Genomic DNA, 18,065 nt, shown 5'->3' with positions numbered 1-18,065 from the left:
ACAATTTAGGTCAGATTCGTGGTACCAGTCAGGTTGCGAGAAAAACAAAATGTTCTAAAAAAAATGGCGGGGGATATAGCCGTCCTTCGGACTGCATTGTTTCTATATTTTATCACTCACTGAGAATGTACATGTAAAATTCTAACAGGGAATAATGTAATCAGCCTCTTAACCAGTTCAAGACTTGGAAATTAAGTTGCTGTACTAAACATGTTTTCATTTTTTTTGGTCTCCGGTAGAAAGGATGGAAAGTCTATTGTATGGTTTGTTCACTCTATTTCTAATAATTAATTATAGATTGTAACATGTATGAGTCAATGGAATTAAATTGTTTCATCATGTTTTGTATTCAATTATTTCTTTATTTGTTGTTTTATTGATCACATATTTCAAAACAAAATTATGTGCAACCTATGTATACTGGTATTTCACATATAACAGAATAGTGCTTTTTCCAGACCAGTATCTCACCATATTGGTTTTAAATTTCTTGCAGAAAGAGAGTGATGACTTTGAGATCCAGCAGCTTCATGAGATCAACTGGTTTGTATGCAACCTGACCACACCGGCAAACATCTTCCACGCTCTGCGACGCCAGATTGCACTCCCTTTTAGGAAACCGGTGAGTCACCAGAATGATTTGTAAATGTTATGTTGCAGCAAAAAGTGATGCGTAAATGCATAAAGAAAGGTGTTCAACAATGATTTTAGTAGGTTAGGTGACATAGTTCAAATTGTAACAGATATACATGATAATAGAATTTGCATTGCTATGTGTGTAAACCATTATACTAATAGAGGTTAAAGAAATAAATTCATATTTGTCGTTCTTGACATTATGTTTCAGTTGGTGATTATGACCCCAAAGAGCTTGTTGCGCCACCCCCTGGCTCGCTCCAGTTTTGACGAGATGGTGGAAGGGACCGCGTTTAAGAGAATGATTCCTGAGGACGGCGTGTGCACCAACGACCCCAACAATGTGAAGAAGCTGATCTTCACCACTGGAAAGGTCTACTATGATCTTATCAAGGAACGGGAGAAGATAGACCGTGATGGGACTATTGCCATCAGCAGGATCGAACAGGTGACCAATGAAACAGATAAGGACTTTTAAAACTTTGAGGATTTTTGCTGTATTTTCTTTTGATTTGCCAGGACAATATAGAGTTATGTCAATTAAAACCACTGCAGATAAAAAAAATAAATAACAAAGTCAAAGCATACACAAAGGTCAATCTATTTCATCTTATCTCCTATGGTTCTATGGTTATTAATTTTTTCAACTTTTCCCTGCAGATTTCTCCTTTCCCGTTTGACCTGGTGAAGGAGGAGATGCTCAAATACCCAAATGCAAAGGTGGCATGGGTGCAGGAGGAACACAAGAACATGGGGGCTTGGACATATGTCGAGCCCCGAGTGCGCACCGTCTTCAAAAAGATTTCAGAAACAAACAATGAGTATGAGAACTGGCTCCATAAGAAATGCGAGTACGTTGACTTTATATTTGTAATTGAGCTCTGAAAACAGTCAATCTTTACATTTACTTAAAAAAATATTATTTTTGCCCCCCATCATGATTATCAAGAAATGCAACAACGTACTTATCAGTTAGAATTGCTTTTTTTATACAAAAAAATGGTTTTGGTATTGTGGCAAGAGAATCGCAAAAACATATACCATGAAGCAAACTTTGAAGATATTCTTATGAAATTTAGTACACATGATACCAGTGCCAATACATGCACCACAGCCCATCACTAGCTCCTATTGCTGTTCAGTTACGCTTCATGTATCCTTTGCTAATAAAAAAATAAGATGAGACAAGCATTTGGCTTCCTTGGCAGCTGGCCCTTACATTATATGGGCATTGGTGGTATTGTTTATTCCTCCAACCATTGCACTATTACAGGTACATTGGGCGTAACCCGGAGGCGTCAGCTGCAGCCGGAAACAAGCAGAGACATCAGTTTGAGTTCTCCCAGTTTATGAGTCATGCCATGAAAGAGATCTAAGCCTCTCCACCACAGATATTTCTATGTTTATATGGATATGAATTGACTTTCGCTTGTATTGCCACATCAGCCACCTGTTTTGGTATAAGTGTTCTGGGAAAAATAAATGTAAGGATATAACTGTAAGGATTTATTAACAGGATTTTAAAATCTGTTCGTGATGTTAAAGAATTTGTAAACTCTTGTATTTTCGTTTAATTTTTGTACAAAAGACTTTTCTTGCTTTATTTGTCAATGGAATCATCTTCAGCTGTCTCGGAGCCAAAAGTATTTTACAAATATTTAATTCATCTAGGTCTATGAAGTGATTAATCAAGGCGAGGTTAGTTTTGGGTGGTGGAAGGGTGGGAAGTGAAAATGGCCTTGAAAAGCAAATATTGGTGTCTTATTGATTCTAGTGGACTCTCTGTGCATTATTGGTGTGTTATCATGAGTGGTCATGAGTGAGCTTCCATTGAATATTGTAAGCAGTATTTCATCGTATTTATTACATCACCTAGCTTGCATTTCTGTAAAATCTTATATATTTTGTAGTGAAAGCATTGAATAGCGTCATAATGAGGATAGATCTGACATAATGATTAACTCCTTCAATATCAGCTTTACCTCTCATAATTGAAAGATTTGTGTTGATTGGATGACACGGTTTAGTAAAACATACTACTGAACATAGTTCATGTTGTCAATGAAAATAGTTGAATTTTTCACCTTGTAAAGTACTACTACTGTTAGTTATTGCCACCGTCACACAGTGCCAATGAAGGAAACCAAGAATGAAGAATTGTGCACTTACATTGTTGAAAAAATACCAGGTAGTTGAAATATAGAGTACAGATATTTTTGTAACTGGCAATATTTTTGTTACTCCACAACCACGATTATTGTACACATTTTGATTGTAGATTTTGGTTCTTGTTGACCTTTATTCTTGTTAATACTTCCTGTGTGAACTTCTATTATTCGTCAAAATAAAGTATTGACATTGTATATGTATTGTTTTGTTGAAGTCCTTGAATTTATGTAGCTCAACAAATCTGGTTTCTTTTCATAAATATTTGGTCTTTTATAATATATCACCCTAAACAGGGATGATAAAAACCCAGGATTAATCTTGAAATGAGTGTTTTGAGAGCTTTCAATTTCAGACCATCAAACAGTTATGAAGGAGATTTTTTGCTGGACATATGCATTAAAAATTGCACAAAGTGCCTTGAAATGGATACACGACCGTTTGGAAACATAAATCTAAGCCCTTTACCCTGCTTTGAGCCTGAATCTCTGCTTCTCAAACTTAATATTTACTTTAGGGTACCCGGTAAGTCTATCTGTTATATTGGTGTTGGAAGTGCCAATGTATATATTTAAGATATAAACAATTTACAATTTGTAGCTACCAACATGTTTACACAATGTATGGGTGACATACCAGCTAAATATGAGGATCGAGTCTTGGATAAAATAATAAGCTAGGATTTCTTATATCTATCCATCATCAATTGTAAAACATCTGGAATAATTATAAGAAGAAAGCACAATGTCTACATGGTCTCTAGGTTGCTTTATGTAAAACATCATTCAATACAAGTTGAAAACCTATCATGTGGTTAACCAATATTTAAAGTAATAATTTCTTTTGAAATGATGACTTAAATGTTTAGTTTATATAACTTTGATATAGATTGATGTAAGAGTAGAAGCTCCAACAGTTATGTGTTAAGGCTTGTCGAATAGGACAAGCACTTGAACCAAAGTAGGTCATGCCATAATTAAACAGAATCATATAGTACTGTGAAACCTTTATTTAAAACACACAAATATATACGAAAACACAAACATTCTTCTAATCAAGTCAGAGAATTTTGTTTTCTTTGATTAACAACATCATTTCATTGGGGAATATGGCATAGGTATCAGCAATTTTGACTTGGTTATTTTGAGATCTGAAATGGAAATAATTTTTTTTTACAGAATTGAAGACATTTCGACATTTGTCCTGTATTGATATGGGACTTTTAATGGCTTTGTCCATTTAAAAAGCTTTAATGATATCAATGACCAAGACACTCTTCGAGAAAGAGGGGGTATATTGCTGTGCACATGTTGGTTGGTCGTTCGGTCGGTAGACCAAAGCTTGTCTCAGTTATAACTAGAAAATTGTTCGAAGTATGGTCATCAAACTTTACATGAAGTATGGGCCTGCCCAGTAAATGACCCTTATTGATTTTAGAGGTCATCAGGTCAAGGTCACAGGGACCTCAATGGTAAAAGGTTGTCAAAGCTTAAGTGAACTCAACAATGCCTAGATCTATGGTCATCACCCTTGACAAGGAGGCTGGAGCTGACCAGTAGATGATCCCTTGAAAGCTATAAGGTCGTCCAAATGATAAATCAACAATGCCTGCACCAGTCCTCAGACTTGATTTGTAGGTTGGGCCTGACTAGTATATGACCCCAATGATTTCAGGGTCAAAGGTAAAGGTCACGGTGACCTTGAATGCAAACTCAACAATTCCTGTGCCTATAGTGATAAAACTTTACATGAAGGTTGGGCTTGACCAGTACATGGCCGCTTTTGATTTTAAGGGGTCATGGGGCCAAAGATCAGTTCACGGTGACCTATAACTCAACAAGGTTAACAAAGCTTTTTTGAGTAATATCTCAACAATTCCTGGGCCTATGATCATCAAACTTGACATGGAGGATGGGCATGACCAGTAGATGACCCCTATTGATTTTAGTAGTCATCAGGTCAAAGGTCAAGGTCACAGTGACCTTGAATGCGAAAATGCCTGCACCCATGGCTTGCAAACTTGACCTTGGGGGTTGGGCCTGAGCAGTAGATGACCCCTATTGATTTTAGGGGTCATTGGGTCACAGTGACTTTGAATGCGAAAAGCTTGTCTGTGTGATAACATGACAATGCCTGCACCCATGGCCCTCAAACTTGACATTTAGACTGGGGGTGACCAGTTGATGACCCCTATGGCTTTTGAGGTCAGAGTCAAATGTCAAGGTCATAACTCATATTCATCATTAAAATTTACGTCAAATTTACGTCAAATTTACTTATTCTCTGCTGCTAAGAGGATTCATTTGTATATATATGCAAATATCGGTCATCACCTGAACATGCTTAAAAACTGAACCTTCTCTCCTCACACTTTGAATGGTCATAATCTTAAAACTGCCTCAAGGCATCCAATGTCAATGACAAATCAACTGTTTTTTTGGTTCATGCATATTACTTTCAACTGTCGAAATAATCCTGACAACATGGCGCTGAATGGGTCATAATGTCCGACATCTCTTGTTAAAATTTACTTTCCCTTCTGGACAACAAAACAAAGCATATATACTAGTATGATGAAATAATATCCAGTTTCATGTACCTGTATGAGATTCTCTGTCTGGTCTGTGCATTATGTCATCTAGGTTCTTGTGATGCCAAAGAAGCCAACCTGAAGTAAATGCATACTGGTATGTAGCATTCCATGAACAGGAAATAAAGTTTTTATACCAATGATTCACAGTTTTAGATAGGACATCAGGAATTTCAACAATGCACAGAATAATAACCATTTTTGTGTAGATTCATGTAATTATTTGTATCACAAGAATTTTACCTGTGTCAAGCTTGGAGAAGAGGTTGTACCAGGCAGCTGCCAACTTTGCTCCTGGATACCGGAGGTCTTGGATGGCTGCCCCAGCTTCCTTAACCCGTCCCGGAAACACAACCTCCTGAAGCTCGTAGTGACCTGCCCATAGGAGAATATAAACAATTTCTTTAGCAATAAAGATAGATCTGTTTAAATTTACCTGGGCAAGATTTTAAACCATACACCACCATATATTTTAACTGATTTTTTTTCAGTTAGCAGGTCACGTGATGAAAACAATGCTAACTCAAATTCTACAATGATAAAAGATTAAACATGGAGTTGCTGTTGTAGTTGCCTGCTAATGAGAAATACACAAATCACTGGGCAGAAATAATCTCACGAAATCTCCATACCGGTGCCAGGCTCAGGATAGGTGACAGTGGTTCCGGGGAAGCAGCGGATGAGTGTGTTTTTCTGTGTGAGCATCATAGGAAGGATCTGTGCCATAAAACCCTCCTGCCAAGCGCGGTCTTTCGCTAGACCCTGTCGCACATGCGCCCGGTCTGAAAGGCTTCCTATGACAGACACCCATACTTGTTAAATTCAAGTTTGAATATTGGTTTAGGAGAACATATAAATGTATCTGAATTAACCATGCTCAATAGCATGTGCAGACGTGAAGGGGTATATGGCTCTTTACAAATATGATAAAAACTGTCTGTAATTTTCTCTTGTTGTACATTCCAGCAAGCAATCTCATATTGGATAGATATTGTTATCCGACCGTAATGTTGGCATATCAGCCCAACGATTGCCTGATATCGGTCCAATGTTTATGTTATTTTCCCCCTTGTCGAGTATCCCAGCAACCAGTCTGGGCATAACTCCACCTTTGGCTTCAAAATATTGTTTCAGTCACTCTTGGGGATGTGACAGAGTCAAGCCATAATGCAGCCATTAAAAGGCACGGGCAGACCTTTATAAACTCAAAAAAACATTGTAATTTGTAATATACCGTGTTTCTTTAACTACTTCAACTTTAAGCCTTTTCTGGCACAGCGTGTCAAGTCCACTGTGCTAAGTATTTTACATTTCTAAATGGAGAAAAAATAGATCTAATACATAAATGTGAAGCCACAAGATAACTGAAAGAATGTCGCACCAATGATGGAAAGATGACTAAAATTATATAGGCCCGATATCGGGTCGATAGGTTGCCAACAAGATATCAGTTTGACTTGCATCTGATGGGCAAAATGCTATCAGATGGATATCGTTAACTATTTCTGTCCAAAATATGATAAAACTATCAGTTATGGAATTGCGAGCTAGGATGATACTACTTGGATAAGTACTATAAAAAAAATGGAAATAGATTTTTTAAATCATCCTATTTGTCCTACATTAAAACCAATATTTCAATCTAATAATTAAATATTTGCATGAGGAAAAACTATCCTTCTAACTGTACTGCCAAATGTGAACAACGTCGTTGATTCCACTGCCTAGCTCCGTGTACCAGAACCCGACCATCGGTGAGTGTGAGGCACGCACATGCATGTGCTCCATGGTGAGATCAAGGAAGCAGCGCTGGTGTCCAGTCTGTACACGGTAGTGTCTGAGTTCAAACACCAAATTGTCACCTTCTGTAGATCCTGTTGAGCTGCATCTTGCGCAGAAAGTGCTCCCTGGTACATGTTGATGGACAGATGAACCAAGAAGATGACGAAGCCTCTACAAAAATAATAATTTCAAAAAACTTAGTTGCCACTTCTAACAGGATTGGGGAAATGTTAAAAATTCATAATTTTCATTCTCTGTTGTTGTTTTTTGTTTGTTTTCAGTCAATTAAAAGTTATTTGATCGTCTTACTATTTTGCTTTTGTAAGTAGACATCGTGAGGTCTCCTATAATTTCAGATAAAATCTGACTCATTAAGGATTTCTATGTTCATATAGATTTCTTTTTACAGTATATATTTGTTGTTGTTGTTTGTTCATTTGTTTTTAGTCTTTTTTTCTTACTTTTTTGTGTTTCCAAACTAATTTCTTCTACTTCTATAACCTTTAGAATTTCTTTAATTAATCAATTTGAATAGTTATATATTGTAAAATTATATAAACTACAGTCTGTTTCATTTGAAGATACAAACACAAAAAGTGTTGATACTTGAATATCTAAATGTTAATTGCCTTAAATGCACTCCGATTTGTAATCCAAAAATCCAGAAATATGTTACTTTTTAATTTTTACCAATAAACTGGCCATTGGAAATAGTTCCAAAAAGAAAAAAAATTGATACATGTAGGCTGCTTGTAAACAAGTGCTGGATTCAACACCATTTTTAATTCATATGATGAACCAATGTCGGATACCCACGGCTGACCCATTCCGATGCTCTAATTAGTCAGCCGTGGATATCCGACGATGATGATGGTCATACAATAGCTACACGGGAAAACTGCATTCTGAAGGCTTGCTTCCACATCACAGTGACAATGGAAACTTCACCGTGACTCTGACTCCAATAGGTTCCTAAAAAAGAAAAATATAAATACATTTATATATATAAATATATTTAGTTCAGGGTTCCAATTTCATGTTATACTTACATTTGATTAGTACAATAAAAAACAATACAATAAGATAACGGTACACATGTGTTCATATATAAATACACTGAAATATTTGTGATCTTTGAATGTATTTCTGAAATACAAATTCCCCTCCTCCTGAACTGTTGAATTTATTATCCTATTATTATGCTGATGTCATTTGTCAATGTATATAATAATCCTTTTTACCAAAACAACTGGATGAATCAAACGATATAATCAGTTTACCGAACTGGGGATTTACCGAAAGTATGGATTACCGAACTTATTATACATGAACATTCAAATTGATATTAATATCAATGTCAAAGATAACTTATAGTTTTACAACCGTGATTTTAGGGTACAATGGCTGTATATTATTCAGGGGTGCCTAATTCATGGGCGTAGCTTGCTGTAGGCCGCTAACGCCACGGCCTACACTTAACGCAACAAAAAATAATGCCAAAACAAATCATAGCGTCAAATGCCCACGAATCCCGATAAAACACGGCATACACACTCTTTTTTGTCTAGCTACGCCCGTGCTAGTATGTGTATTTTATCTTTTTTATGTCACAGGGTGAGAACATGTCATTGGCTGTATTATTTTTGCAGAGTTAAGTGGTAATTCATTAAAGCTTTATACAGCGATCGTAGTAAAGAAATACAAACAGCTTAATGAATTCTGCAACTTACCTGGCAAAATCTTACCTGCATTAATTCGACGTTTTGATAGTAGGGTGTAACCTTTGGGTCGCACTAAAAGGCTGACCAAATGGCTGCCCATATAGATATACAGGGAAAAGGCTGACCAGGCCAGAAAAGGCTGACCAGAAAAAATGAGAATGGATTTGTTTTTAAATATTTCATTTTTTTGTTGTTTTATTTATTTCTGAGTACTATTTTAATTATTATAATTGATATATTATTAAAATATTATAAATCATAAGAGCGTTTTGTTGAAGATGGACGACTTTTCGTAACGTTTATGTAAGAAATAGTATCCATCTTCATCCAGGCCACACCACGAGGAGGTGTTCTTGTCATGACCCATGTGATTGAGTTGGTTAGTGAGTGAGTGATTGAGTGAGTGGGTTGGTGTGTGATTGAGTAAGTAGGTTGGTGGGTGAGTGAGTGGGTTGGTGGGCGAGTGAGTGAGTGAGTGAGTGAGTGAGTGAGTGAGTGAGTGAGTGAGTGAGTGAGTGGGTTGGTGGGTGAGTGAGTGAGTGGGTTACACTATGACATTAATTTTCACAAATGATCAACTGTATCCTTCTATTATAGCATACATGCATCTATTAGCATTACTTTTTAAATATTTTATTTCCGAATTAAACAACATCTACTATCTAGTATCGTTGTTAGTTAGAGTTTCGAAAAAAGGCGGACCGTGATAATCAGCGAATAACATAACAAATACAGGCTGACCGTGTTGGTCAGCGATAAGATATTACACTATGTATTAAAGTGTTCGAAAAAGGCTGACCGTGTTGGTCAGCGGTAAAAAATACATGTTTCCCATTACACTATGACATTAATTTTCACAAATGATCAACTGTATGCTTCTGATATAGCATACATCTATTAACATTACTTTTTAAATATTTTATTTCCGAACTGTTTGTTTCAATTACTCATATTTACAATCTATACAAAGTTATGCAAAGCTGTACATATTTATTTCAATTTGTTATTTATAAATTGATAATTTAATAAGGTAATGAAATAGAATGTATCGCATCGACTTGAATTATTGAATTATTCGATATCAATATACCAGTAACATCACGATTTCTTAACTCATTTAAAAAAAAAAAAACATATAAAAATACAATACTCTTAATGAATACAGTATATACTTATTAAAACATAAAAGTTATTTTTTTTATCAAAAACATCTTAAATTCTATTTTATTTTTCTGGTCAGCCTTTTCCCTCTATATCTATATGGGCAGCCATTTGGTCAGCCTTTTTAGTATTGCCCGTAACCTTTTATGTTTAGACATAACGGCAATTCCTAACTGGGATGTTCTAAAACACGGTGCCGTAAGAGCTTCTTTCTTCCTGTTTGTACATGGTTTATTTTGAAATTCTGATTACTAATTAAAAGTTTATTCTGCGTTAATACATTTATATAAAATGTCTTGGGGAGGTCAGCCACCAAATCAATACGTAAGTCAAGATAAATGAACGTGTTTTTTTTCATCAGATTTATCAAAGGGGTTATACACCAGTCAATTGTAACCATGCCCCTCCCCCCTTCCCCCCCAGGTCTGGGGGTAATGGGCCTTGTTGTTACCTTCCAGGTGACCCCGCAGTGCCAAGTGAAAGCGGTGGTTTTGTTTTCACGCTGAAAATAGCAGGGAATGGGCCTTACCTAGGATTTCCCCGGGTAGTCCAAATAATTGTACGCTGACGGATTTTTTTTAGATTTTTGATATGGCAAATCCTTCACGTACAAATTGTTTAGTATCAAAAGTGGGTAGTTGTTCCGATCAGGATTCCGGGTTAAAGCATATAGCGTCTATAAAATATCATAAAAACAAGAAATATTACCAGATATTGTTATTTTATATTAGTTCCGTACACAAAAAATAAATATCTAACTTATAATTATGAGTTTGACGGCTTTTCTTCATTTCATTCTGTCAAAACATAACAATATATACATGAAGGGCACCTGCAAGGCTTCAGGGCACAGTTTTAAATCGCTCGGAACATTTCGGCCATGGCCAAGTTGTTACGATTGTTTAACGAGGTCTATCTCGAAGCTTTGTCGGAGGAGGCCGAGTTATTACGATTGTATCGAGTTGTTCCCCTTTGCATAATTGTTTTCTGTGTCAGTCAACTTTCGTTTTATTGGAAAGGTAAACAACTTGTTTTAATGCATTAAATGCTTGTTTAGTGCAAAATAGCATTTCACTTACATGGTAAAATATGAATATAACTCTATATGATCATTTTCAACCATAAAATACTTCACTTAAAACAATTTCATTATTTTTAAAACACCCCCGTTTTTTGCACATTCCCGTTTAGACGTTAGGGATTGGAAGAATCCCGTATAACACGTCTATTATTTTAGACTAGTTCCCGGGGTGCGGAACATGTAGCCAAATGGTCAGTAAAGTGTTTGGTATCAATTTAAACCTTAAAGCTGCACTCTCACAGATATACCATTTTTATGCCCCCACAAAGTGGCGGCATATAGGGTTGCCCTTGTCCGTACGTACGTCTGTCTGTCTGTACGTACGTACGTCCCGAAGATTGTTTCCGATCTAATTCTTGAAAACCGTTTGTCCAATCCTCACCAAACTTTAAACACATGTTTGTGACCATAATATCTTGATCAAGTTCCTTAGCCATGGAAATCGCTTTTGTCATTTAGGAGTTACGGCCCTTTATTTGCAAAAAAAGACTTGAAAAATACGTCCCGAAGATTGTTTCCGATCTAATTCTTGAAAACTGTTTGTCCAATCCTCACCAAACTTTAAACACATGTTTGTGACCATAATATCTTGATCAAGTTCGATAGTCATGGAAATCGCTTTAGTCATTTAGGAGTTACGGCCCTTTTTTGCCAAAAATACTTCAAAAATATATGTTTCCAATCTAATTCTTGAAAAGTATGTGTCCAATCCTCACCAAACTTTACATACATGATTGTGACCATAATATCTTGATCAAGTTCGATAGCCATGGAAAGCGCTTTAATCATTTAGGAGTTAGGGCCCTTTATTTCCCAACAATACTTAAAAAATATAACCTATACAGTCTTGCGATGCCGTAAAACCCAACTCAACTCAACTTATCCTATATGTGCAGATTATCCTGAATAATCATTATGGCTTATTTTCTGTGACAAAAAATCGAAGTGGGGGCATCCGTGTCCTATGGACACATTTCTAGTTACAACTTTTTTATTTTTTGTCTTGGAAAGAGCAATTTTTTAATAAATTTCTGCAAACCAATGATTTAAGATTGCTGACAAAAAAACAGATCGTAGATTTTCAAAATTAATGTTTTATGGCTAACGGTTTAAGAAAAATGCATTAAACATCATTTTTTGAACTTAAATATATAAATCTGTGATCTAATTTTTTGTAAGCAGTCTAATATAATTGGTTTCCATAGATTTTTGCAAAAATTGAGTTGTTCCAAAAAAAATAATTAAAAAGTTGTCAAAACGTTCAATCTGTGAGAGTGCAGCTTTAAATAGCTTCTGATAGCGTAAAAAAATAGGGACCAATGGCAGGTATAGTCGATTGCATACATGCCATATTTCTGGAGACTATTTAATGAATCACTTGTTGTAAAAGTTTCCTTTTGGCATTTATCAAACCTTTTTTAAAATGTTCATTGTGATTTATGCAGTCATTTCTCCTTGGGTGAGTTGTTTGTTTGTATTCAGTTTCACTCACATACAGTGGTTCCAGTTTGTCATTATTGCCTGATGTAAAATCTTTCTTAAAAAAATAATTAAATTCTGGGGGATTTTTTTCTCACACCGGAAGACTGGGGGCTGGTTCGAAATTCCGGGGGATTTTTCCCCCCACTGGAGGATATGGCATATATGTGATTGATGAGCAATTTTAGTGGACACACGTTAGTAGATAGAAATTGGCTTAATTTTTTTATCTGTTTTATGAACATAAATGAACTTTCAATAATGCAGAAATGCATAATAAAACAAACAAAGAATGAAACTTTTAAATCTATCTTGGCTTGATTTCACTATGAACACATTTTAGTTAACATAAGTCTATTTTATGATTTTATAACACATCAAAAATCAAATGGTTTCTGTTAATGTGGAAAACCATTGCGACTATTGAAATAAATTGACTTTATTATCAGATGATATTTCTACGTTTGGCGTATACATGGAATATAGCTTCAGTTTAAGAATGCAGATGACAGATGCGGAAAGCAAATTGAATACTGATAATATACCCTAATTCTCAACCATGAGTTACAGCATTTGACATTAAATAGGGTGGTTATGGAGCTGGGCAGGCCGGGCAGGGGCAGGCTGGTTACGGGGCACCACAAGGGTACCAGCAGCAGAGAGCACCCGGGCCCCCACCTTCAAACCAGCTGTACGGGGGACAGCAGGGATATGGAAACCCAGGCGGGCAACAGCAGGGTTATGGTGCACCTGCAGGATACAGACCTCCAGGACAACAGCAACAGGTATTTTGTGAAATGAGAACAAATATTTTATTTTTGGACACATTTACATTTCATGTCCCTTCTGCTAGAATCATGTTAAGTGCATGACCCTCTTTCTGCATAAACACCTGATCCATACTACTGAAAGTTTATCATTGTATAATGTGAACATTTTACTTTTCTTGCATGTGTTGTGGTGACCACTCAGTACAGTTATATATTTGCTTATGTTATATAGGTGATTAGATGAAAAACATTTAAAAGTCAGTAAAACTGTTTAGAAGAACGAGACAATACATATCCATATCAGCTAATATTCATTGAAACAGGGTTTAAAGTGTTTAACCATAATAGAAATAACAAACTTCTTCTTACATGATCTTACTTGTTCAGGGTTATGGTGCACCTGCTGGCCAGTATGGCCAGCCAGGTGGTCAGTATGGCCAGCCAGGGGGTCAACCAGGTGGACAGTATGGGGCACCCCAGGGGCAGTTTGGTGGGTTCCAGCCTGCGGGTTATGGACAGCCAGCCCCACCCCCTGGCGTTAGCCAGGAAGTGTGGGGATGGTTCCAGGTACTAGATTGAAATAAAGTATTTTATTAGTGTTGCTTTTGAACATTGTTTGGCAGTGTTATTAACAAATGTGTTTTTGTCAGAAGCATCAATTGCTTATAAACATGTGTAAAACTGTTTAAATCACCTGACCAGGAAAAATACCTTTCGAAGGACATGTTATTCATTCATCAAAATTATACTTTTGGATGAATTCTTATTCCTTATAATAGTTTCTTTCTTTGTGGTTAATTACTGCATTACATGTCTGCAGGCTGTAGATGGAGATCGTAATGGTAAAATCACTTCTGAAGAGTTGCGACAGGCTCTACACAATGGGAACTGGTCGCCTTTCAATGCTGAAACCTGTAGGCTCATGGTCGGCATGTTTGACAAAGACAGGTGGGTTTTCTATATGTCAACATCTCATGGCTTGTCATGTGATAACTGTAGATATTTGAAATGCCAAATGAATGGCTGATTGTTCATACTTATCTTATTTTTCTTTATCGATGCAAATACATTGTTCCATGTGTCAAAATCAACCCCTGTATATTATGAACCAAAACCTTTATGTTATAAATAAAGGTTTAAAGTTTTGTGTCTCCTGCTTTTACCTGGTAACAATAAGTTAGTGGGTCTTATAGAAGATGTCAACAGGTGGTACGCTGGAAACAATACTAAAGCTGATATGTTATTGCCAGCAGAATCACAAGTTTTCAGTTAGGTTGAGTATTGTTTAAGGCCCACAATAAGAAATAAATATGTACAAAAGATCCCCAGTGTGTCTACTAGGACATGTGATATAAGGTAAACAATAAGATATGGTATAAAGTACAGTGTTTTAGTGACTGCATGTCTAAATCATTTTCTACTTTAAGGAGTGGAACAATAGATGTGCAGGAGTTTGCAGCGTTATGGAAATATGTCCAAGACTGGAAGTCCTGCTTTGACCGGTATGCTGTTGCTTATTATTTTTCAAGGCTAAGATTTATTTTTGAATTTGGCAAATTATGAGAATACACTCAATCCAGCTTGTCTTAGTTATTCTCATCTAGTAGTTGAATATGTTCGCTTAAGCAGTCTACGGTTATATTAGAACAACTAAACTTGCTACATATATATTGATTTTTCAGATTTGACACTGATCGGTCTGGAAATATTGACGCAGGAGAGCTGAGCAATGCATTCAGAACATTTGGTTACAATTTGTAAGTTAACCAACTGAACAATCAATTGCCTGGTCATAATTCCCCATGATTTATTAAGTCTCCTATATCTTGATGTATAATGTATAAATATAGTGTTTTTTAGTAAAACATCTGAGCTACTGTCATAGTATTGTTGTTGTCAACGGTAGCATTTTTGTGCAAAAACTTTAATCTTGTCCGTAACACAAGAACCATTCAAGATATTAAAATGCCACTTAGTACATATGATGGCAGAGACAATATCTCAATCTGTGAAAAGAGCCATAGCTATGGCTTTAATAATTGTTGAGTTATGCCCCTATTAATTTACAGCAACAGATGAGCTCTAGTGTTCACTCAGCTCCGCCCTTTTTAAAAATATTTCATACTTAATAATATCTTTAACTGCATATGTAGTCTAGTTAAAAAATAGATAATGAATTTAATGCCTCTAATGCCATTTACATCTTTCATGGGACAAGAAAGAAATTAGTCGATGAAATAGTTTTCTGCAAGTGACAGTTTTGAGTATTTTTACATATCTGAAACAACATTTGCATTCCTGCCAGTCATGTTATATCTGGTTTGTGTGTTGGTTGTCAGGTCTCCTCAGTTTTGTGACGTGGTTGTACGGACGTTTGATCGACGCGGGGCGCGGAACATCCAGTTTGATGACTTTATACAGGCTTGTGTGCTCCTGAAAACCCTCACAGACAAGTTCCGGGCCAAGGACACACAACAGAATGGCACAGTCAGGATCAGTTATGAGGAGGTGGGTGGGGTAAATGTTACCCAGATATTCAAATTGAGACTTATTTGGCCATGTTTCATATCCATTAAAAATTATAACGAAGTGTACTCATTCTTGCTGGTTGCTACCATTATTAAGACTGATATTACTTGAAAATAAAGAAAATCATTATAAGAAAGCTTTTGAAACAAAAATTGCATATGTTCAGCATGGAAATAAGGCATCAGTCATCTAAACAGAGGTGCTGTTTGTATAGTTAATGCATTTCAGATAAGAAAAAAACATTTGCAATCTGGCAAGAACCTTTGAAAGTTTTAATATTTCTAGTAATTGTCTGGAAGTTGAATTAATCAATTCTTTAATGGTAATTTGAACCTGTTTTGTTCATTTTCAGTTCTTAGAAATGGTTTTGGATACAACATTAATCAAAGGAGCGACATAAACTTCAGCTTTCCATTTCCTTTCTTGCATGTGACCAGTAAAACTTCCAATGATAGGACTGTGATTATACTGTAAAGAATTGATATTAAAGATGACAATACTGTGGAACTGTTGTTACCCCTATCTACATATATATCTAACAACAATTACAATGTATGTGTGCTTTATGCTTGTTGTCTAAGTGAGAATAATCAGTGGTGTGTATAACATAACGTTGAAGTAATTTACTCCGTGTTTTGATTACAGTTTTTGGAAATGGCTCTCGACGTTAAAGTATGAGGAACCAATCATCAGAAGAGTTATATGCCGCGAGTATGTGTTAATGTTGTTATTGTCTTTTGACTGAATCACTGTTTTTACATATCAAATGTTTTAAATGTTCCTCTAACTTACATGTTGAAGCAGTGACTGATAAATTCTAGTTCTAAATGTTCAGAATGATATTTTTTTATGAAAACGTGAAAAAAAATCTATTTTGTGTCAATGATTAGACATGAAATGTAACATGCGGATAATTTGTACACATTTTTGTTTTCCATGTGTTGTGACTGGCCATGTGCACTTTACTATCTGTGACACTGCTGTTACCATGTACCATACTTTGATTATGTATGCTGTAAGTTATGTACTACATCACAGGATTTTTACATCCGATAGTGCTTGTTAAGTCTGATCTGTTAAGAGATTTTACCAAAATTACTTTATGGATAACTTAATATTTTTTTTATCTAAATCACAAGTTAGTTAATGTGTTATGTTTCACATTGAATGCATAACAAATTTTTAGCTTGGTTGAAATTATTGAATTATGTTCTCAAATTTTCACTTCTATAATTTATGTATATATGCTAACAGAAATGTTCTAAGGCCATTGTTTTTGTTCCAATATTGTTGTTGTAAACAATGTTAATAAGATTCAGATTGCTTTCATTGCTGGCTTCCCTTTGCTCTCTCTAATGAAACAAGTTTACAGTATGCTGTATTAATAAACTGCATACTGGTATCTTATTAAGCTATTCTATGATATGGTACTGTATTTCTTGAGTGTTAAATACAAAAGAAAAAATAACGTAAACAAATAATTTGTTGGTATGTGAGATGATGATGAATCATGGGTTAGTGACTTTGTGTGTCTTATATAAGTGTGATGTAAATGTATATGGACCTTTCTATTTTTTACCTATACTACATGTTATACATTCATGTCCAATGAACTTCATCTCTATCATTATGGTTAGTGCATCCATCAATCATAACATTGTATGATGCTCAGTAGTATCAAGTAATAAAGATAATTGAAATATGATTGTTTTCTTTTTTAGGTCAAGAACTTAATTCGTCACCTTAGTGCGAAAACTCAATATCTGCTTCTATTTCTATATGCAGTTATTGAGTTATTGCACTTGGGTGAGGTTATATTGCTTGTCAGAATTTGTAAACATGACTAGAAAACTGGAATTAGGTCGCCTGTTTAGAGTGTCCATCATGTTGAACCCTAATTTTGTAGTAATATTTCACAAAACCTAGCAAATGCACACATTTTCATGTATTTAAAACCTTATAATAACATTAGCTAAAAACAGTAAAATATCACTTTTATTCAATGACTGCATTTAGTCCTTGAATATTTCATGAAAAGCACAGAATATTGAAAAGAAAACCCATTTGAAATATAGATGTTCTGCCGTTGCTAGGGCATTTGTACAAATCAAACATTACTTGGTCAAGGGATATAATCAAATCGTGGTCCC

General features: G+C 35.6%; 3 protein-coding genes across 10 annotated transcripts in view; 2 read left to right on the top strand and 1 right to left on the bottom strand.

The window, feature by feature from the left end:
* LOC128221571 (2-oxoglutarate dehydrogenase complex component E1-like) overlaps positions 1 to 2,997 on the top strand; it is a 42,076-nt gene extending 39,079 nt beyond the window's left edge. For all 7 annotated transcript variants that reach the window (XM_052930207.1, XM_052930214.1, XM_052930179.1 and 4 more), the window contains 4 exons: positions 497 to 622; positions 848 to 1,084; positions 1,297 to 1,487; positions 1,910 to 2,997. In XM_052930207.1, coding sequence (XP_052786167.1) covers positions 497 to 622; positions 848 to 1,084; positions 1,297 to 1,487; positions 1,910 to 2,012 — 657 coding nt within the window. In that variant the 3' untranslated portion in view covers positions 2,013 to 2,997. The remainder of the gene's footprint in view (positions 1 to 496; positions 623 to 847; positions 1,085 to 1,296; positions 1,488 to 1,909) is intronic.
* A 799-nt stretch (positions 2,998 to 3,796) lies between these two features.
* Positions 3,797 to 8,995, bottom strand: LOC128216857 (protein NipSnap homolog 3A-like). Its single transcript, XM_052923549.1, has 7 exons — positions 8,920 to 8,995; positions 8,055 to 8,146; positions 7,078 to 7,345; positions 6,025 to 6,186; positions 5,636 to 5,767; positions 5,402 to 5,470; positions 3,797 to 3,952 (listed from the first exon to the last, which is right to left on the bottom strand). Exons 1-7 carry the CDS (start codon positions 8,993 to 8,995, stop codon positions 3,894 to 3,896), a joined length of 858 nt encoding a protein of 285 aa, XP_052779509.1. The 3' UTR covers positions 3,797 to 3,893.
* A 1,250-nt stretch (positions 8,996 to 10,245) lies between these two features.
* On the top strand, positions 10,246 to 17,617 carry LOC128225152 (programmed cell death protein 6-like). 2 transcript variants are annotated; one of them, XM_052935197.1, is made up of 8 exons: positions 10,246 to 10,380; positions 13,204 to 13,401; positions 13,774 to 13,953; positions 14,207 to 14,334; positions 14,814 to 14,888; positions 15,069 to 15,143; positions 15,726 to 15,894; positions 16,561 to 17,617. In XM_052935197.1, exons 1-8 carry the CDS (start codon positions 10,348 to 10,350, stop codon positions 16,591 to 16,593), a joined length of 891 nt encoding a protein of 296 aa, XP_052791157.1. In that variant the 5' UTR covers positions 10,246 to 10,347; the 3' UTR covers positions 16,594 to 17,617. The 2 variants fall into 2 exon arrangements, with proteins under 2 accessions (XP_052791157.1, XP_052791156.1); XM_052935196.1 differs by having other exon boundaries at positions 16,268 to 17,617.
* Positions 17,618 to 18,065: the final 448 nt, after the last annotated feature.

Source organism: Mya arenaria, chromosome 2 (assembly GCF_026914265.1).
Source record: "Mya arenaria isolate MELC-2E11 chromosome 2, ASM2691426v1".
Classification (NCBI taxonomy): Eukaryota; Metazoa; Mollusca; class Bivalvia; order Myida; family Myidae; genus Mya; species Mya arenaria.
Note: the sequence above shows the minus strand (reverse complement) of the source record. Positions and strands in the feature narration are given on the sequence as shown.